Genomic DNA, 22242 nt, shown 5'->3' with positions numbered 1-22242 from the left:
ACAATTTATGCTGGTTAGCTGGAGCTAAGGAATTAGCACTTATTAAGAAGAGACCAGCATCATTGATGTGAAATCTTCTGGAAAGTGTTATCTGAGAGCATAAAGAAGCTGTGTTCCAAAGATAAACATCTTGTTCAAAGCCTGGTGATTTAAGAATCTCCCGGGTGGTCATGGTTTTGAAGGTATGAAGCTATCATGGAGAGTAGTGGAGCCTTGGCACTGGGGAGAGGCCGTGCTAGACAAATGGTTCAGTTCCAGTCTCAGTGTCACTTGAGGCTTGGCACCATGACACATATGTAAGAGAGAATATTAGAGAAAGTGCAGCCTAGTTGTAGCAGAAGATCCCAGTATTTCAGAGATGCAAGTACCATAGGATGATCACCCAAAGAGCAGCAGCAGTGGAGTGGAACATTCTGAAGCCTAGAAGACAAGGTGTGTTTGCTACAGAGGACAGAGGTAGAGAAAGCCCTTTGAGGAGCCCAGAAGATGATGTGTGGATTCTGATTACAGACATTGGACATTGACTTATTTATACAGTTGTCGTTTAATTTTGCTTGGTCTAGATTGTGATTATGGCCTGGATCTTCCATCTTGAAGAAGGTATTTAATTCAATCTTAACATTTGCAGGTGTCCACAGCTTGATCTTTTAAGAGATTTTGGATTTTTAGCAAGGTTGAATATTTAAAACAGATTGAAGTTTTACTATACTTTAATTTGTAAAGGCTGTTAGACTTTTAAGGTTATTTTATGTTTTTAATGTTAGATCTTGGGGATGAATAAGAAAGGTAGGGTTGTAGCTTACCAGTGATGTATTTGTGTTTCAAGTTGACAAGGGGGCTGCTTTTGTGTGTCAGTTTGATACAAGTTAGAGTAATCAGAGAGGAAGGAGTCTCAGATGAATAAATGCCTCCACAAGATGCAGTTGTAAGGCATTTTCTCAATTACTCATCAATTAGAGAGGGCCAGCTCATGGTGGGTGGTACCATTCTTGGACTTGTGGTCCTGGGTTGTATAAGAAAGCAAGCTGAGCAAGTCTTGAGCAGCAAGTCAGTAAGCAACATCCCTCCATTGTTGCCCTTTGTATCAGCTCCTTTTTCCAGGTTTCAGCCCTGATTATTTCCTGTCTTGACTTCCTCCAGTGATTTGGAAGCATAAACCAAATACATCATTTTCTTCCCAATGTGCTTTTTGGTCATGGTGTTTGTTTGCATCAATAAAACCCTAACTAAGACACCATCTTCATGCACACTTTCTTTTTCTTTTTCTTTTTCTTTTTCTTTTTCTTAGATATATTCTTTATTTACATTTCAAATGATTTCCCCTTTCCCAGATCTCACCCCCCCCGAAAGTCCCATTAATCTTCTTCCCTCCTGTTTCCCCAATCAACCCCCTCCTGCTTCCCTGTCCTGGTATTCCCCTTCACTGCTGCACTGAGCCTTTCCAGGACCAGGGGCCTTTCTTTCTTTCTTCTTGGGCATCATTTGATATGTGGATTGGCTTTTTTTTTTTTTTTTTGGTATTCTAAACTTCTGATCTAATATTCACTTATCAGTGAGTGCATACCATGTGTGTTCTTTGGTAATTGTGTTACCTCACTTAGAATGATATTTTCCAGTTCCACCCACTTACCTAAGAATTTCATGAATTCATTGTTTGTAATGGCTGAGTAGTATTCCATAGTGTAAATATACCACATTTTCTGCATCCATTCCTCCGTTGAGGGACATCTGGGTCCTTTCCAAGTTCTGGCTATTATAAATAAGGTTGCTATGAACATAGTGGAACATGTGTCCTTATTATATACTAGGGAATCTTCTAGGTATAGCCCGAGGAGTGGTATAACGGGGTCCTCCAGTAGTGTCATGCCCAGTTTTCTGAGGAACCACCAGACTGATTTCCAGAGTGGTTGCAGACTTTTTAGCGTGAACCTCTTCTGCCTTTCTTTCCTTCACACCCTTTCATGTTCATATTTCCCTCACCACTCACTTTCAATGTGTGTCATTTTAATCAGCCTTCACTCATCCTTGAAACTTCTCTGTAACCATTTCATCGTTCTCTTTGTAGTTCCTATAACCCATATATAAACTTGTAGCCATAGATATATGCAGAATGGTTTTTCTAAAGTAGCAGCTTTCACCTGAGTTCTCTGAAAAATCTTTATCCCTTTCCATATCCCTCATCTATCATAATCTATATTTTCTAACCTAATTAAAACCTTCCTGTTCCATTATTTCCCCTTAATCGTTTACAGTTGAATTTTCTGTATTGTCTAAAAAAATTCTGGAGTTATCCATATTTGATGAATTCATAATGTCAATGACTCTAGGGAAAACTGATATAGCCCTAGCAGTGTGCAGAGCCCTCGCCATTGGTAATTCCTTAAGGAGGTCAGTATGTGATGACCAAGTATCTCATGATTTCGGAATACTTTTCAAATGTAAAAAGAGTAGAGGTCTACTCCTAGCTCATTTGTCAAAATGGGAATCTGAAAACATCAACTCACAAAACCCACTTTCCAGGTAAATATTTGTGGAACTGTTTGGTAATGTTCAGTGTCTGCCCCGAAGAGATTTGCCTCCAGTCTTACATCTCCTATTGGATCAGATTTGCACATATAGTGCAGTTAGAAGTGGATGGATATGGGTAGGTGTGACCATATATTATAATATACATGTATTAAATTAAAAGGTTCAGAATTGCATACTTGATTGAAAGAATGCAACGATTTAATATAAATTCATTATAAAATATAATTATTAAATCAAAATTACAGTAGCAGCTATGACCATTGTCTAGACTGTTAGGGTTAGGGTTAGGGTTTGGTGAGATTCATTATCCCAATTGTCTTGTATATCATCACTGCATGTATTCAGTCATATGCAACATATTTTGTAATATTCCTCCTGTCTAACTTAAAGTTTAGATTTTATGTCCACTAGCTTCTTCTCACATTGTACCTGGCCAATCAATTAGTAAGTAACTTTTTTCATTTATTGTTTCTATGAGTGTGACGTTTTCACATGTGTGTGTGTGTGATGTCTGGTAGATTTTGTTTAGATTAATATACACCAGAACTATTCATCTGCTTGGCACTGACAGAAATCTATTAATTTTAGTGTTGGAATGGTATTCTGGTATGTATGTAATCCACATTTTCCTTATTTCTTATTCAATCAAGCTACACTGAGGTCAGTTACGTGTTTTGAGTATTATGAATTATTACAATCTAGTGAAAGAGTACAGATATATTTTGCTGCTTCAGCTGTATATAGATATAAACTGTATTCAGTGTATATTAAATATATTCTTTATTTACATTTCAAATGATTTCCCCTTTCTTGAATCTCCTCTCCCTGAAAGTCCCATAAGCCCTCTTTCCTTCCCTGTTCCCCCATCAACCTGTAGCTGTCTTCAGACATACTCCAGAAGAATGCACCAGATACCACTGCAGATAGTTACTCTGTGCTTCCCATGTGGTTGCTGGGAATTGAACTTGGGATTTTTAGAAGAGCAGTCAGTGCTCTTAACCACTGAGCCATCTCTTCAGTCCTCCTTTCAGTTCTTTTGATTATGTATCTATTGGTTCAAGACTACTACAGTAGCCATATAGCTCAGAAGTTGTTCTGAGAATATCCAAATAAGAGCTAATGTTTATACAAGAGTTGTGTTGATATTCCCTGCCAGGAACAGTGTGGAAATGATCACCAACCTGTGCATCTTCATCTAGTATTATCTGTTTCTCTGATGTTATTCATTTTAATATAATGAGGGGGCCTCTCATTTGGTTTTTTAATTTTCTATATTCTTTGTTTACATTCCAAATGTTTTCCCCTTTCCCAGTTCCCCCCTCCTCATATATCCCATAAGTCCTCATCTCTCCACCCATTCTTCACTCATCCCCCTCCCATTTCCCTGTCCCAGTACTCCCCTACAGTCCTGGATCAAGCCTTTCCAGGACCAGGGCCCTCTGCTTCCTTCTTCATGGGAATCATTTGATATGCTAATTGAGTATTCTGAGCTTCTGGGCTAATTAATATCCAGTTATCAGTGATTGCATTCCATATGTGTTCTTTTGTGATTGGGTTACCTCACTTAGGATGATATTTTCCAGTTCCAACCATTTGTTTAAAAATTTCATGAATTCATTCTTTTTTAATTGCTGAGTAGTATTCCATTGTGTAAATATACCATATTTCTGTATCCATTCCTCCACTGAGGGACATTTGGGTTCTTTCCAGCTTCTGGCTATTATAAATAAGGCTGGAGCTCCACATAGTGGAGCATGTATGTTATTGCATGCCAGGGAATCCTCTGTGTATATGCCCAGGAGTGGTATAGCAGGGTCCTCTGAAAGTGTCATGTCCAGTTTTCTGAGGAACCGCCAGACTGATTTCCAGAGTGGTTGTACCATCTTACAATCCCACCAGCAGTGGAGGAGTGTTCCTCTTTCTCTGCATCCTTGCCAACACCTGCTGTCTCCTGAGTTTTTAACCTTAGCCATTCTGACTGGTGTGAGGTGAAATCTCAGGGTTGTTTTGATTTGCATTTCCCTAATGACTAATGATGTTGAACATTTCTTAACGTGCTTCTCAGCCATCTGAATTTCTTCAGGTGAAAATTCTTTGTTTAGTTCTGTACCCCATTTTTTAATAGGGATATTTGGTTCTCTGGGCTCTAACTTCTTGAGTTTTTGTATATATATATTATTAGGTTTTTGTATATATTAGCTATTAGGTTTTTGTATATATTAGCTATTAGGTGTTCTGTTCAGTAACTTTTCCCCTGTGCCCATGTCCTCAAGGGTCTTCCCCAGTTTGTTTGTTTGTTTGTTTTTTTTTTTTGTTAGTTTCAGTGTGTCTGGTATTATGTGGAGGTACAAGTGGATACTTGGAGTTGACCTTAGTTCAAGGATATAAGAATGGTTCAATTCACATTCTTCTGCTTGCTGACCTCCAATTGAACCAGCACCATTTGTTGAAAAGGCTATCTTTTTTTCCACTGGATGTTTTCAGCTCCTTTGTCAAAGATCAAGTGACCACAGGTGTGTGGGTTCATTTCTTGGTCTTCAATCCTATTCCATTAGTCCACTGCAGTTTTTAACACAATTGCTCTGTAGTATTGCTTGAGGTCTTGGATACTGATTCCCCCAGAAGTTCTTTTACTGTTGAAAATAGTTTTAGCTATCCCTGGTTTTTTGTTATTCCAGATGAATTTGAGAAGTGCTCTTTCTAACTCTATGAAGAGTTGGGATTTTGCTAGGGATTGCATTGAATCTGTATATTGCTTTTGGCAGCATGACCATTTTAACTATATTAATCCTGTCAATCCATGAGCATGGAAGAGTTTTCCATTTTCTGAGGTCTTCTTCAATTTCCTTCTTCAGAGACCTGAAGTTCTTTTCATACATTTCTTTTATTTGTTTGGTTAGAGTCACACCAAAATACTTTATGTTGTTTGTGGCTATTGTGAAGAGTGTCATTTCCCTAACTTCTTTATCAGCCTGCTTATCCCTTGAGTATAAGAAGGCAACTGATTTGCCTGAGTTGATTTTATAACCAGCCACTTTGATGAAGTTGTTTATTAGCTGTAAGAGTTCTCTGGTGGAGTTTCATGGGTTACTTAATAATACTATCATATCTGCAAATAGTCATAGTTTGACTTCTTCCTTTCCAGTTTGTATCCCTTTGACCTCCTTATGTTGTCTAATTGCTCTAGCTAGAACTTCAAGTACTCTATTGAAAAGATATGGAGAGAGAGGGCAGGTTTGTCTAGTCCCGGATTTTAGTGGGATTGCTTCAAGTTTCTCTCCATTTAGTTTGATATTGGCTATCGGTTTGCTGTATATTGCTTTAATAATGTTTAGGTATGGGCCTTGAATTCCTGTTCTTTCCAAGACGTTTAGCGTGAAAGGATGTTGAATTTTGTCAAATGCTTTTTCAGCATCTAATGAGATGATCATATGGTTTTTTCTTTGAGTTTGTTTATGTAGTGGATTGCATTGATGGATTTCCTTATATTGAACCATCCCTGCATCCCTGGGATGAAACCTACATACACATGGAAATTGAACAATACTCTACTCAATGATACCTTGGCCAAGTAAGAAATAAAGAAAGAAATTAAAGACTTTTTAGAATTTAATGAAAACCAAGACACAATATACCCATAGATTTATGGGACACAATGAAAGCAGTGCTAAGAGGAAAACTCATAGACCTGAGTGCCTCCAAAAAGAAAATGGAGAGAATATACACTAGTATCTTATCGGCACACCTGAAAGCTGTGGAACAAAAAGAAGCTAATTAACCCAGGAAGAGTAGAAGACAGGAAATCATCAAACTCAGGAATGAAATCAATCAAGTAGAAACAAAGAGAACCATACAAAGAATCAACAAAACCAGGAGCTGGTTCTTTGAGAAAATCCACAAGGTGGATAAACCCTTAGCCAGACTATGCAAAGGGCACAGAGACAGTATGCAAAGTAACAAAATTAGAAATGAAAAGGGAGATATAACAACAGAAACTGAGGGAATTAAAAAAATCATCAGATCCTACTACAAAAGCCTATACTCAATACAACTGGAGAATCTGGAGGAAATGGAGAATTTTCTAGACAGATACCAAACACCAAAATTAAATCAGGATCAAATAGATCATCTATACAGTCCCACAACCCATAAAGAAATAGAAGGGGTCATAGAAAGTCTCACACCCAAAAAATAAATAAATAAATAAATAAATAAATAAATAAATAAATAAATAAATAAAAATAAATAAAAAAGCCCGTAATCAGATGGTTTTAAGGCAGAATTCTATCAGACCTTCAAAGAAGAACTAACACCAATACTCTTCAAACTATTCCTCAAATTAGGAACAGAAGGAACACTACCCAACTCGTCCTATGAAGCCACAATTATGCTGTTACTAAAACCACATGAATATCCAACAAAGAAAGAGAAGTTCAGGCCGATTTCCCTTATGAATATCGATGCAAAAATACTAAATAAAATTCTTGCCAACCGAATCCAAGAACACAGCAAAACGATCATCCACCATGATCAAGTGGGCTTCATTCGAGGGGTGCAGGGATTGTTCAATATAAGGAAATCCACCAATGCAATCCACTACATAAACAAACTCATTTGGGTTTTAATATTCCTTTCTCTCATGATTAGTGATGCTGAACATGGTTTCATTGACAAACATCAGTTGCCTATCAATCTGTGAACAAATTTGTCCAAGTTCTTTGGCTTTCTGTGTTTCTTTTTTATTATCTTATTTTATACTATAATTAGGATGTTCCACACGTATTAACTGCATGAATTACTTCCATTTTGACTAGATTCTGGTATTCTTCTTACTCGGTTGTCTTCTTTCTTGTCCAAAAAAATTTTTAGTTTGATATATGCTCATATGTTTATTTTTACTCTAATTACCTGTTCTACTTGCCTCATATTTATAGAACTGTGTTTCTGAGCAGTGTTTCAGAGATTTTTGTACCATATTCTTTCTTGTTTAGTAGTTTGATTTTTCACATTGATGTGTTCCATCTATTATTTGTAGATTTTGTATATAGTATGAGATGAGAAGCTGAAACCGAAACTGAGGATTTCATTGTGTGAGTGGGTGAGTTAAAGGCTGCATTGAATTTTTGGCACATGATATATCTGTAATTACAACAAGGGTATTAACTGGAAAACTATTAGATCCTAATACTAGAGTTGTGGTAGATGAGCATTCTGTATCAATGTTCAGATTCTGTTCTGTTGTTGAGATTACAAAGGCTCCTTGAAGTCTTTGTACCTTCAAAAGGATCTGCTTTACATTTATTTTTCTGAGCCTGGAATCTTGAAACTCCTAAACTTAGGTGTAGGTTTAGATTTTTCAAACCTGCTGTAATAAGTGTTCTTAAATTCAACCTCTCTTCTAGCCTATCATTCACCAGAGATAGTAGAAAATAAAGGAAATGTGGGTGGTGGACCTGTTTAGAAGTAGTTGTTTGGGGGCTATTCTATTCTTCTAAATCAGCAACAGCAGTTTGATTCAGAATAAACTGTGATGAGTTGGCCTGAGTCAGCCAGCGAAAGGCACAAGAATCCGCTGGAATGTTAAAACCTCATTTGGGTGTTACTCTACAAAGTTACAGTAAGCAAAGATTAGGAACACAATGTAAGATGAACCAATAGTAGAGAATTGACAGCCAAGACTAGCTCGGCACATCAATACAAACCAATGCCAGTGTCACAGACCACCCCAGCTGGGTATGGGGGTCTCTGGAACGAGGGTGGGTAAGTATTTGGTGGTGACAAACAGAAACAAAGACAGAGGTAGTTTGAATATGAGTGTATTTTGTAGTTCTCAAGCTATATCATTAAAAACCAAACATAACAACTCTTAGAAACTGTATCCAGCAAAACAATCATCAATACCAACAAAAATCATTTGGCACAGTAAAATATAAAAATCATTTGAGCATTATAACTTGAAACTACATATTTAATGAATTGCAAACAAAACAGGTAACATCATCATTAATAATATAAATCATCAAAATATAACAATTCTAAAATGATGTATTTAGTAGTACATTTGTCCAAGGCTAATGGTATATTTTCAAGAACAGGTTAATAAATCTTTATTGTCAGTGTTCTTATCCGCTGAGCTAACTTTTTAGCCCCATATGGTTAAGTACTATGTAACACCTAATGTCTGATTTTTTTATAAATCTTCAATATATGAATTTAAATTATTTTAATTTTTTTCTAGCTAAGGCTTTCTTTACCATATGCTGAAACCCACCTCCAATGACACATGTGTAGCCATATGACATCTTATTGTTGGGAAAGGTTTTATTTATCATAATAATTTTGTAAAGGATTTAAAAAGTAATGCATTGTTTCCCCAGAGATAAGGTCATGTTAATGATCCCATCTCTAGGGATGGTCTTGTACCAATTTTTTTTTGTAAGATCATGGTCTAGGCTACCAGGAACCTGTAACAAAAAAAGAAATGAAAGAAAGCAAAACAGAGAAATTGCCATGAGGACTACGGCTTAATATGTTTGTTCTGACTGAGAGTTCTACAACAGGTTCCAGGAGACCTTCTTATTTTGAAGTCTAATGTCTCAGTCTGTGAAAATTGTCACACAGATTGTACTGGGGTTGGTGTGGCATCCCAGAGCCTCCTCCTAATGTCCATGGGGTCATACTTATATTCTTTCTAAATATCATGTGTCCTCTCTTATATCGGCTCTTGTGAAGCATCCTCTCACCTATATCTGCTAGAACAAATCTCTCTTTCCTATGTCTTGTTTCAGGAATACATTCTTTCACCTTTCAGTCCCAGCAAAGCATCATATGACATAACTGAGTCTCCAAAGAAACCAGAAATTTGCACTTTACTTAAGCCTCTGGAATCAACATCTAAACACTTCTAAGGAAATCTACCTTTCTTTGGCTAAGGAAATGGTGATGGGCAATTTTAGGTAAAGTCCTTCTAGGTTTTCTTAGGAATTCCCTAGCTCCTCCATACTTCAGTATACATAAAGGCCTTGATGTCTAACTGGTGCATCGAGATGAATTGCACCATGTTACTTATGAAGATGTGCACTGTCTTCCAAAACACTGTTCTGCCTGATTCATAGAAGCTAATTTATATATCATGTGTCAGAATGAATTTTAAGGTTGTAAGAAACCTTCCCTGAAAAATTAGATCAAGTCAGATTTAATATTTTAGTTTTAGCTAGTGGATATTTTTACCTTTAATGTTGTATCTCAGTGATGTAGAAAGGACTCAAATTCTTTGTGTAGTTATTAGGATGGACATCCAAATCATGGCATTTTCACTAGTTAAGAAGTAGTCACTGTCTTAAAAGTATCTGTTTTCCTCTTCACCTTAGCACACAGAATTACTCTTTTATTTTTCAATGTTTCTGGAAGCCTGTTATGTATAAAGTCTTTCATATTCATATGAGAGACAAGTTAGTAGATTAAACCTTGAAGCTATCAGTATCTCCGTAGAGCGATGCTGTAGTCTTTTTGTTGGTCCCATTGTGGGGTGCGAATAGTGAACACTGGATTCAGAAACAAAAATACAATGATTATAATTGGAACTAAAGGGGGCAGGAACCTTGTGGCTGTCTGGAATCTACAAATTGAAGGAGTTGGCAGGGTGGTTGTGATGGTTTGATCTGAACAAGCCCTAACCGAATAAGGTAATTTAGTAAGAAGTGGCTCTAAGGTGCTGCTCTGTCCTCTTGCTGCTTGAGATGAATTGGAGTAAAGTGGTCCTCATTAGTTCATTTCTTGAAAAAAATCAAATGGAATCATATTTGTTTATTACATGGCATTATTTCTATTTGACCAGACAGGGATTTTGGACTGGTCTTATTTTCACCATAGGTTCCTTTAAATAACCCACATTTTCTTAACTCATTATAGACGTATAGACAGCTCATTTTAGTATGAGAAAGTAATACCTCAGTGTGTGTGTGTGTTTTTTTTTTTATCACAGCAATGGTTGTGCATTCTTCTTTGCGAATTCTGATGCATCAATCCTGTCTGTGACAACACTTGCCTTTTCCTTTATAACAGGTGCCAACTACTTTATAATAGAATGGGCAACGCATGATGAGACAGATGTCTTTATTCTTAAAACATACTCTTGTGTCAAGGACAGCAACTGCAAGAAAAGGAGAAAAAAACCTTCCAAACTCTTGGTTGTAGCTGCAGTGATTTTCGACTGTTTGGGGAAGGCACAAGAGTTCTACATTAATTTAAAGAAAAATTGAGTTTTAGATCCCCTAATAAAAACCATATTTTTCTGAACTCACTAACCAGAGAGATACCCATTGCCATATAACCATGGTTACTACTTTAGAAAGGTAAAATAGAGAATACGTTTTATCTATTCATTTTGAGACACGGTCTCACTCTATAGTCCTTACTGGCTTGGAATCCATTATTTAGCTCAGGCTGGCTCTGAATCACAGAGATGCTCTTTCCTCATCCTCTTTGATACTGGGAGTAAAGGATGGAGCACCATCTCTGGCTGTAGAAGCTTCTCATCACCACAAACTCTTCAGTGGGACCATGGTGCTAAGGTGGTGGGAGGAAGTGGTGTGACACTCTGCTTTTCCACCCCAGGACTTTCTCAGAGAAGCACCACAGCCTAAGCCGCTCACTTGCTCACCCTAAACCCATGTTCCTGAGTTCTGTCTCATAGCCTTTCTCTACATTTTAGGGGTTCTGACTTCCATTGTGTATGGCTGTTGAAAGAGCAATGCTCCAAATCCAACATTGGCCTCTACAATGATCATCCCCCTTTAGACTCTGTAGACATGATCACCTTCAGGTTTTGTTTCCTTTTGTGGAGGGGTCAGAAGTTGGTATGATTTTGAGAGGAAGCTTCATGTATTCTATGTTCCCTGGTGAAATATTTGCAGCCGGTTTTCTAGTACAAGGAAGGCTAACAGAAATCAACTTTTGAATGAACTTTGCTGTGTTTGTTTTTTTTAATGACATCATTAACCTAAGTACTGATATGTATATGTATGTGTATGTGCATGTGTAAACGTATATAGAGTTTTTCTCCTCTTTGTTGTTGATCATTTTTAATGTTTGTTTTATATTTTCAGATTGACAGGATCTAGAGTCACTTGGGAGATGGGCTTCTTTTATACCTGTTGGAGATTGTTTTGATTGTGTTAATTTGTATGGGATAACCCATTTACTAGGGTTAGGCTAGGACTATTTCCTGGGTAGGCATTATGGATCATATAAAATGGAGAAACAGAGGAAGCATGTCGTAATTCATTGCTCTCTGATTTTGGACAGTGGCTTATGGTATTTTCATTTCCAGTTGCTATGACAAAAAGTTCTGACAAAAATGACTTAGGAGAGAAAGGGCTTAATTCATAATTGGAAGTTTCAGTCCATCATTACAAGGAGATCAAGGTGGCAGGAATAATTGAATAATTTAGTAGTTATGACCACAATCAAAAGAATACACACACATACACAGACAGACAGAGAGGGGCAAAGACTGACAGAGGCAGAGACAGACAAATAGAGCCAGGCAGACAAACAGATGTAGAAAGACAGAGAGATAAATACAACCAGAGTAAGACAAACAGAGATAGAGAGATGGGGGATGGGGGACTTATATTCCAGTGCCTAGCTTGAGTTCTGCACTCTTTTACAATCCAGGTCCTAAACCAGGAAATGGGCCTGTCTTCCTTTCTCAGTTAATGGAGTAAAGACAATCACCTATAGATAATCTAGACAATCTGTCACTGATATTCTCTTTCATACCACTCTAGATTGTGTCAAGTAGGCAACAATATCCATCAGGTGGATACAATGTGACCAGCTACTTCAGCTCCCATTGCCCTGGCTTCCCTGCCACAGTGTATATATACTGAGCTGGGAGATAAAGACTATCGACATTTGTTGTTTTTTTCAGAATATTAAATCCATATCAGAAATAGAAACAGAGACAATTGCTAAGCAGAAGAGGTTTAATACAATAGGATTGTTTCAGAGATAAGGAAAGCCCAAGAACACAGTTCCTTCCATGTTTCCCTGAACTAACAGATGTCAAACGTATCCATTGTTTTCACAGAGCAGAAAGCCCACAAATACAGAGCCTAGACCAGGATGTATTATCCCAGTCCCATATTCATTCTCATTCCATCTAGGCACACGCCTGGCTGAGCACTGCATCCTGCTGCTCTGTAAGAATCAACTTCTGCCTTTTCCTTTATTAAATTGTGTTATTCACAAGAAAGATATAGCTATGGGCACTGTGTGAAGTAATTCAGTTACGTTCTGTGTTCTGAAGCTCCTTATGCAGTGATGCTGGTATCTACTCAGCCTGCCTGGGCTGCAGCATTTCAGATTTATCAAGGAAGGGGCTGGATTGATCTCAGCCATTTTTCACATTCTAATTCTGATCATTTTACCCTGGTGGACAACTAGCCATATTTTCCCATCTTTTGTTCTCTAAGAATCATTCTCTTTTCCCTTATTTGCAAAGAGACCCTGAGTCCCAGACAGACTGAACGCTTTTCTGTTATCCTATGAAAGCAAAGCCGCATTTTGCTGAGTTTAAAATCTAGTTTTCTGAAAAAACAAACAAACAAACAAACAAACAAACAAACAAACCCCTGGGAAGTGTGTTGTCTCTTGAAAATTTTGTGATGGGTCATTGGACATCAGATGTCTTTCTGTAGGGTTTAATCCTACAACTTTTAGCACAAGGGATAGATCTGTCTTACTGTTATGAAACTTGGGATAAGTATTGATATTTCATACAGAGGGTCTCAAAGTGCCATGTCTCTCCTCCTGATTCTGTTTTCTTTCCACTCCCAACCATGTATCTCAAATTTGTGCATAAAAGACAGGCCATTGATATTAGTCAATTGGAAATGAAATTCTTGTTAAGAGGTCACAATGGACATTTGTGTCTTCCCTTGTCCTTCTAACCAGCTACCCTGGCCTGATCAATGGAAGGTTGGAGCGCTATTGTCTTACACAATTGGCATATGGTCTCTAGATGGCCTCTGAATGCAACTGTAGGCAGATTCCTGGTGAATATTTCAGGGGTCAGTGTCAGAGACCCTGATAAAAGGGAAAGCTATGTTCTTGATCAAAGCAAAGTCTGCACTAGAGGCTGGGGCTTCAAAGAATCAAAAGATTTGATCAGTGCCAAGGGCACTGTGTGTTTAGTCTGTGACAGACTTGAGATATTCTGTATCCCCTTTGTGCCACAGTGATCCATTAGCTTCCAGCTAACTTTGTTCTACTTTATGATAGCTTTCTGCCGATTCTCCCTCCTGCAAACCACACATTAATGCTATACCTCTTAATAAAGTTCCTTGGCATAAGGCATCAGTTCATGCAAAACCAATTGACCTGCAATTTTCTTTCTTCTTTGTTCCTCTCCAGTCCTCTACTGTCAGATACCTGTAACCAAAGAACAGCCTAACCATGTCAGAAAGGTAGAAGAGAGGCCATTTGGGTCATGGGGAAATTGCATGTTGAGACCCATAGTAGGTAGGAAAGGTGGGAGTTGGAGCCACAGAGTCCTGTGTCCTGAAGTCTTCATCTTTGCCTCAGTTTCAAGGGAGAAAGTGGATCTAGTCTTAATGATATGCATGTTTAGCCTTTAGGGAAAAGAAGAAAGAGTTTGCAGATTTAAAAATGTCTTTGCCAGAGCCATGTTGTACAGTTTTATAGTATATGTATAGTGAGAGAGGCAAAACATTTGCTAGAGAGAATGCCAAGTGGATCACCTTTTCAGTTCTTGCTCACCTCTTATTGGCCTGCAATTTCCCCCAAATGCATCAATTTCCAAAAATACTATTTTACATTTTGTCCCTGCAGTGTTTGAAAACCTGTAGGTTTCTTCTCTCTCTCTCTCTCTCTCTCTCTCTCTCTCTCTCTCTCTCTCTCTCTCTCTCTCTCTCTCTCTCTCTCTCTGTGTGTGTGTGTGTGCATGTGTGTGTGTTTCATTTTGATCTCACACCAAGCCTTCTTAAGTTTTTTTTTCTTAGATTTCATGATGCTCTGTACCGTCCTTTCAGCATTGTGCCAAACCCAAACCTCTAGGTTTCCTACAGAGCCATATCACAACTCACATCTATTGGGCCTTGACCTACTGAACATTGGTCATGTGATTGTGATTCCTTTTTATTCACAGGGATATTGTGAGGAATAAATTGAAACATGAGCCCTTGTTCTTTTCATTTCAAGTCTGTGCTTCCTAAGCTCGGCCTTTCAAGACATGCATCATCTCTCACCAAGTTACCTAATCTAAAACATCAAGTTCATATTCCCCATTAGCCAAGTGTATTGCAGTCATGTGTTAAACAGTCCTGTGAAAGGTTGTTGAGTGGGTGCCTGTCTCCTGATAGACATCTTTCCTCTTGGTGAGCTATGCCTGCCTTGGAGTAAAGAAGAATGCTTTCTACAAAGAATAATTCCTAGATGACAATGAGAAGAAGGAGGTTAAAGACCTTGGAAATATCTATTACTAGCTCTTCGTTCTGGCCAGGCTCATTGCCTATACCTAGGACTCAGGCTGAAGCCCCTGTTGCCAGTTGGATTCAGGCTTTTGAGCCTTGGAATTCTGTCCTATTGATTGCTCCTCAGATCCAACACTAATTTTTCACCTGTTTTATGACCCAAGGTACCCAGCTCTGGTCAGGAGTTCAGCAGGTCTCAGTACTTACCTGGGTTGATCTGAAAGCAGAATAGAGAGAGGATAAACAGCAGAAAGCAGGAGATCTTCATGATTGATGCACACTGAGTTGATTAAAGACAAGGCCAGAGCTAGAAAGCTTAGCTCAAAGATGAATCCAGAATACAGAGTGCATCTGTAATAATAGAAGGGCAGGAATAAGTAACCCCAAAATTGAGTTTAAGAGAGAAGTGGCAATCTGAAGTAATGCTTCAATAGCCAACCTCTACAGTGTTTATCCTGAGGTGTCTCAATTCTTTTTTTTTTTTTTTTTTGCATTTCTTTTTTTTTTATTTATTTTTTTTTATTATTCGATATAATTTATTTACATTTCAAATGATTTCCCCTTTTCTAGCCCCCCCCACTCCCCGAAAGTCCCGCAAGCCCCCTTCTCTTCCCCTGTCCTCCCACCCACCCCTTCCCACTTCCCCGTTCTGGTTTTGCTGAATACTGTTTCACTGAGTCTTTCCAGAACCAGGGGTCACTCCTCCTTTCTTCTTGTACCTCATTTGATGTGTGGATTATGTTTTGGGTACTCCAGTTTTCTAGGTTAATATCCACTTATTAGTGAGTGCATACCATGATTCACCTTTTGAGTCTGGGTTACCTCACTTAGTATGATATTCTCTAGCTCCATCCATTTGCCTAAGAATTTCATGAATTCATTGTTTCTAATGGCTGAATAGTACTCCATTGTGTAGATATACCACATTTTTTGCATCCACTCTTCTGTTGAGGGATACCTGGGTTCTTTCCAGCATCTGGCAATTACAAATAGGGCTGCTATGAACATAGTAGAGCATGTATCCTTATTACATGGTGGGGAGTCTTCTGGGTATATGCCCAGGAGTGGTATAGCAGGATCTTCTGGAAGTAAGGTGCCCAGTTTTCGGAGGAACCGCCAGACTGATTTCCAGAGTGGTTGTACCAATTTGCAACCCCACCAGCAGTGGAGGAGTGTTCCTCTTTCTCCACACCCTCTCCAACACCTGCTGTCTCCTGAATTTTTAATCTTAGCCATTCTGACTGGTGTAAGATGAAATCTTAGGGTTGTTTTGATTTGCATTTCCCTAATGACTAATGAAGTTGAGCATTTTTTAAGATGCTTCTCCGCCATCCGAAGTTCTTCAGGTGAGAATTCTTTGTTTAACTCTGTACCCCATTTTTTAATAGGGTTGTTTGGTTTTCTGGAGTCTAACTTCTTGAGTTCTTTATATATATTGGATATTAGCCCTCTATCTGATGTAGGATTGGTGAAGATCTTTTCCCAATTTGTTGGTTGCCGATTTGTCCTCTTGATGGTGTCCTTTGCCTTACAGAAACTTTGTAATTTTATGAGGTCCCATTTGTCAATTCTTGCTCTTAGAGCATACGCTATTGGTGTTCTGTTCAGAAACTTTCTCCCTGTACCGATGTCCTCAAGGGTCTTCCCCAGTTTCTTTTCTAGTAGCTTCAGAGTGTCTGGCTTTATGTGGAGGTCCTTGATCCATTTGGATTTGAGCTTAGTACAAGGAGACAAGGATGGATCAATTCGCATTCTTCTGCATGCTGACCTCCAGTTGAACCAGCACCATTTGTTGAAAAGGCTATCTTTTTTCCATTGGATGTTTTCAGCCTCTTTGTCGAGGATCAAGTGGCCATAGGTGTGTGGGTTCATTTCTGGATCTTCAATCCTGTTCCATTGATCCTCCTGCCTGTCACTGTACCAATACCATGCAGTTTTTAACACTATTGCTCTGTAGTATTGCTTGAGGTCAGGGATACTGATTCCCCCAGATTTCCTTTTGTTGCTGAGAATAGTTTTAGCTATCCTGGGTTTTTTGTTGTTCCAGATGAATTTGATAATTGCTCTTTCTAACTCTGTGAAGAATTGAGTTGGGATTTTGATGGGTATTGCATTGAATCTGTATAGTGCTTTAGGCAAAATGGCCATTTTAACTATATTGATTCTGCTGATCCATGAGCATGGGAGGTTTTCCCATTTTTTGAGGTCTTCTTCCATTTCCTTCTTCAGAGTCTTGAAGTTCTTGTCATACAGATCTTTCACATGTTTGGTAAGAGTCACCCCAAGATACTTTATACTGTTTGTGGCTATTGTGAAGGGGGTCATTTCCCTAATTTCTTTCTCAGCCTGCTTATCCTTTGAGTATAGGAAGGCCACTGATTTGCTTGAGTTGACTTTATAACTTGCCACTTTGCTGAAGTTGTTTATCAGCTGTAGGAGCTCTCTAGTGGAGTTCTTTGGGTCACTTAGGTAGACGATCATGTCGTCTGCAAATAATGATAGTTTGACTTCTTCCTTTCCAATTTGTATCCCTTTGACCTCCTTATGTTGTCGAATTGCCCGAGCTAGTACCTCAAGTACAATATTGAAAAGATAAGGAGAAAGGGGGCAGCCTTGTCTGGTCCCTGATTTCAGTGGGATTGCTTCAAGTTTCTCTCCATTTAGTTTGATGCTGGCTACCGGTTTGCTGTATATTGCTTTTACTATGTTTAGGTATGGGCCTTGAATTCCTGTTCTCTCCAAGACTTTAAGCATGAAGGGATGCTGAATTTTGTCAAATGCTTTTTCAGCATCCAATGAAATGACCATGTGGTTTTGTTCTTTGAGTTTGTTTATGTAGTGGATTGTATTGATGGATTTCCGTATATTGAACCAACCCTGCATTCCCGGGATAAAGCCTACTTGATCATGGTGGATGATCGTTTTGATGTGTTCTTGGATTCGGTTGGCAAGAATTTTATTGAGTATTTTTGCATCGATGTTCATAAGGGAAATTGGTCTGAAGTTCTCTTTCTTTGTTGGATCTTTGTGTGGCTTTGGTATCAGCGTAATTGTGGCTTCGTAGAAGGAATTGGGTAGTGTTCCTTCTGTTTCTATTTTGTGGAATAGTTTGAAGAGTATTGGTGTTAACTCTTCTTTGAAGGTCTGGTAGAATTCTGCACTGAAGCCATCTGGTCCTGTGCTTTTTTTGGTTGGAAGACTTTCTATGACTCCTTCTATTTCTTTAGGCATTATGGGACTGTTTAGATGGTCTAGTTGGTCCTGATTTAATTTTGGTATTTGGTATCTGTCAAGGAAATTGTCCATTTCCTCCAGATTCTCCAGTTGTGTTGAGTATAGGCTCTTGTAGTAGGATCTGATGATTTTTTGGATTTCCTCAGTTTCCGTTGTTATATCTCCCTTTTCATTTCTAAGTTTGTTAATTTGGATACTTTCTCTGTGCCCTTTGGTCATTCTGGCTAAGGGTTTATCTATCTTGTTGATTTTCTCAAAGAACCAGCTCCTAGTATTGTTGATTTTTTGTATGGTTCTCTTTGTTTCTACTTGATTGATTTCGGCCCTGAGTTTGATGATTTCCTGCCTTCTACTCCTCCTGGGCGAAATAGCTTCTTTTTGTTCCAGGGCTTTCAGGTGTGTCATTAATCTGGTAATGTATGCTCTCTCCGTTTTCTTTTTGGAGGCACTCAGGGCTATGAGTTTTCCTCTTAGCACTGCTTTCATTGTGTCCCATAGATTTGGGTATGTTGTGTTTTCATTTTCATTGTGTTCTAAAAAGTCTTTAATTTCTTTCTTTATTTCTTCCTTGACCAAGGTATCATTGAGTAGAGTATTGTTCAGTTTCCACGTGTATGTGGGCTTTCTGTTGTTTCTGTTGCTATTGAAGACCACTTTTACTCCATAGTGATCAGATAGGAGGCATGGGATTAGTTCGATCTTCTTATATTTGTTGAGGTCTGTCTTGTGACCAATTATATGGTCGATTTTGGAGAAGGTACCATGAGGTGCTGAGAAAAAGGTATATTCTTTTGTTTTAGGATAGAATGTTCTATATATATCTGTTAAATCTAATTGGTCCAAAGCTTCAATTAGTTTCATTGTGTCCCTGTTTAGTTTCTGTTTTCCTGATCGGTCCATTGAGGAAAGTGCAGTGTTGAAGTCACCCACAATTATTGTGTTAGGTGCAATGTGTGCTTTTAGTTTTAATAAAGTTTCTTTTACAAAAGAGGGTGCCCTTGCATTTGGGGCATAGATGTTCAGGATTGTCAGTTCTTCTTTTTGTATTTTTCCTTTGACCAGCAAGAAGTGTCCCTCAGGGTCTCTTTTGATGACTTTGGGTTGAAAGTCAATTTTATCTGATATTAAAATGGCTACTCCAGCTTGTTTCCTGAGACCATTTGCTTGTAAAATTGTCTTCCAGCCTTTTACTCTAAGGTAGTGTTTGTCTTTGACCCTGAGGTGTGTTTCCTGTAAGCAGCAAAATGTAGGGTCCTGTTTACGTATCCATTCAGTTAGTCTGTGTCTTTTTATTGGGGCATTAAGTCCATTGATGTTAAGAGATATTAAGGAATAGTGATTGTTACTTCCTATCATTTTTGACGTTATTTTTTAAATTTGAATGCTTAACTTCTTTTGGGTTTGATGAAAGGTTACTATCTTGCTTTTTCCAGGGTGAAGTTTCCCTCCTTGTATTGGTGTTGTCCTCCTATTATCCATTTTAGGGCCGGGTTTGTGGATAGATATTGGGTAAACTTGGTTTTGTCATGAAATATCTTAGTTTCTCCATCTATGGTGATTGAGAGTTTTGCTGGGTATAGTAGTTTTGGTTGGCATTTGTGTTCTCTTAGAGTCTGCATGAGATCTGCCCAGGACCTTCTAGCCTTCATAGTCTCAGGTGAAAAGTCTGCTGTGATTCTGATAGGTCTTCCTTTATATGTTACTTGGCCTTTTTCTCTTACTGCCTTTAGTATTCTTTCTTTGTTTAGAACATTTGGTGTTTTGATTATTATGTGACGGGAAGTATTTCTGTTCTGGTCCAGTCTGTTTGGAGTTCTGTAGGCTTCTTGTATATTCATGGGCATCTCTCTCTTTAGGTTAGGGAAGTTTTCTTCCATAATTTTATTGAAGATATTTGCTGGCCCTTTAAGTTGTAAATCTTCACTCTCCTCTATGCCTATAATCCTTAGGTTTGGTCTTCTCATTGTGTCCTGGATTTCCTGGATATTTTGGGTTACAAGCTTTTTGCATTTTGCATTTTCTTTAACTGTTGAGTCCATGGTTTCTATGGAATCTTCAGCATCTGAGATTCTTTCTTCTATCTCTTGTATTCTGTTGTTGATATTTGTATCTCTGTCCCCTGATTTCTTCCCAAGGCTTTCTATCTCCAAAGTTGTCTCCCTTTGAGTTTTCTTAGTTGTTTCTACTTCTGATTTTAGATCCTGGATGGTTTTGCTTAGCTCCTTCACTTGCATGTTTGTGTTTTCCTGTAATTCTTTAAGAGATTTTTGTGTTTTCTCTTTCAAGAGCTCAGCCTGTTGACCAAAGTTCTCCTGTATTTCTTTAAGAGATTTTTGTGTTTCGTCTTTCATGACCTCAGCCTGTTGAGCAAAGTTCTCCTGTATTTCTTTAAGTGTTTTTTGCATTTCCTCCTTGTTGGCTTTTGTATTCTCCTGGATTTCTTTCAATGATTTTTGTGTTTCCCTTGCAAGGGCTTCTACCTTTTGATCCATTGTCTCCTGAATTTCTTTATGTATGACCTTCATGTGTTCCTGTACCAGCATCATGACCAGTGATTTTAAATCCAAATCTTGTTTTACTGGTGTGATGGGGTATCCAGGACATGTTGGTAGAGGAGAATTGGGTTCAGATGTTGCCATATTGCCTTGATTTCTGTTAGTGACGTTCCTGCGTTTGCCTTTTGCCATCTAGATCTCACTGGTGTTAGTTTATCTTGTCAGTGCTGGACTCACCAGTGCAAGCTGCCCCTTCCCAGTTGGCCTCTGGTGCACAGCTTACCTCCTGCACTGCTTGTAGACAGTGTGCTGCTGCCCAGGCTGTTCAGATCCCAAAGCAGGCACCCGAAGGCTCCCGCTGGGGCCCGCTGGATTCACTGGAGCACACTGACTTCTCCCAGCTGGCCGCCCGGAAGCCCAGCTAGCCACTTGCAGGACTTGGAGATGTAATGCTGCCGCCCAGACTGATCTGGATCCGGAAGCGGAGAGAGTAGAGCTAAGGGCTTCTGCCTGAGGCCTTGCCCCAGATTGTGTCTGTGGAGCAGATGGAGCCCGTGTGCGCTCCCAGGGAGTGCCGACGGTGTATGCTACTGTGACCTCCCCTGTGTTCTGCTCACTCCGCTGGGCAGCCGATCTGCCAACCGGGCTGTCGCACACAAGGTTAGCCTGGCCGCCCAGTCCCTGGGTCCAGGCAAAAGCCTGGGAGGCCAAGGTCCGAGCAAAGTTCCCCTACGCTTTGACTGTTAATTGGGTTTGCCAGGTGACTAGGATGGCGGGCGTGTGTGCCCGCGCTCCCTGAAAGTGCCGGGAGAGTCTGCTTTGCTAACAATCACCTGGGCGGGTTGACTCACAGATGGCCCACCAAGCCGCCCAGTTCTTGGGGTCAGTCCTGTGCCTTTTGGGGCCTGGACCCCCGCTTTGTTAGCCTTAGGCTATGCCTGTTACAGGTCTGCCTTCCTGAGCTCTCTGTCGTCCTGCAGGCAAAATGGCGGCGGCGCGCTCGCAGGCCTGGGCAAAAAAACCTCCTGGTTGGGTTGGCACCCCGATGGCCCCCCGACCCGCCCAGGGCCTGGGTGCAGGCCAACGCCCGTCGGGCTCAGACCACCGCGGTGTTGGCCTCGGATTATGTTTGTGTACCTCAGTCTGTCCGATTCCTGGAGTACGGAACCAAGATGGATGCTCCTCTCCTGACTGGTGGGAGGCCGAGTTCTGAAGCGGCCTCCGTGCAGGAAAGGCGCCGCACAACTGCAGCTGCTTGCTGTCCGGCTGGTCAGCGAAGGTCAGTGGTCGTGGGCGCAGGGCCTAACTGGTCCCTGTGACGCCTTGGTTCCACTGCTGATGGCCCTTCAGCTGGAGCAGCCACTGCTGCCGCTGCTGCTGCCGCCGCCGCCGCCGCCCGAGCGAGGTGTCTCAATTCTTGAGGGCATTCTTTCTCTATTGCCTGCACCTACATTTTGCTGGAATCCTGGAAATGCTAATTACCTCTT

At 39.7% G+C, this 22242-nt stretch overlaps 1 protein-coding gene across 1 annotated transcript; it reads right to left on the bottom strand.

The window, feature by feature from the left end:
- Window positions 1-10550: 10550 nt before the first annotated feature.
- Window positions 10551-15294, bottom strand: LOC127668969 (beta-defensin 37-like). Its single transcript, XM_052162861.1, has 2 exons — window positions 15234-15294; window positions 10551-10681 (listed from the first exon to the last, which is right to left on the bottom strand). Exons 1-2 carry the CDS (start codon window positions 15292-15294, stop codon window positions 10551-10553), a joined length of 192 nt encoding a protein of 63 aa, XP_052018821.1.
- Between the last annotated feature and the right edge of the window lie 6948 nt (window positions 15295-22242).

The sequence above is a fragment of the Apodemus sylvaticus genome, chromosome 18 (assembly GCF_947179515.1).
Source record: "Apodemus sylvaticus chromosome 18, mApoSyl1.1, whole genome shotgun sequence".
NCBI classification, from domain to species: domain Eukaryota; kingdom Metazoa; phylum Chordata; class Mammalia; order Rodentia; family Muridae; genus Apodemus; species Apodemus sylvaticus.
The sequence above is the reverse complement of the archived record's forward strand: the minus strand, read 5'-3'. Positions and strand labels throughout refer to the sequence as shown.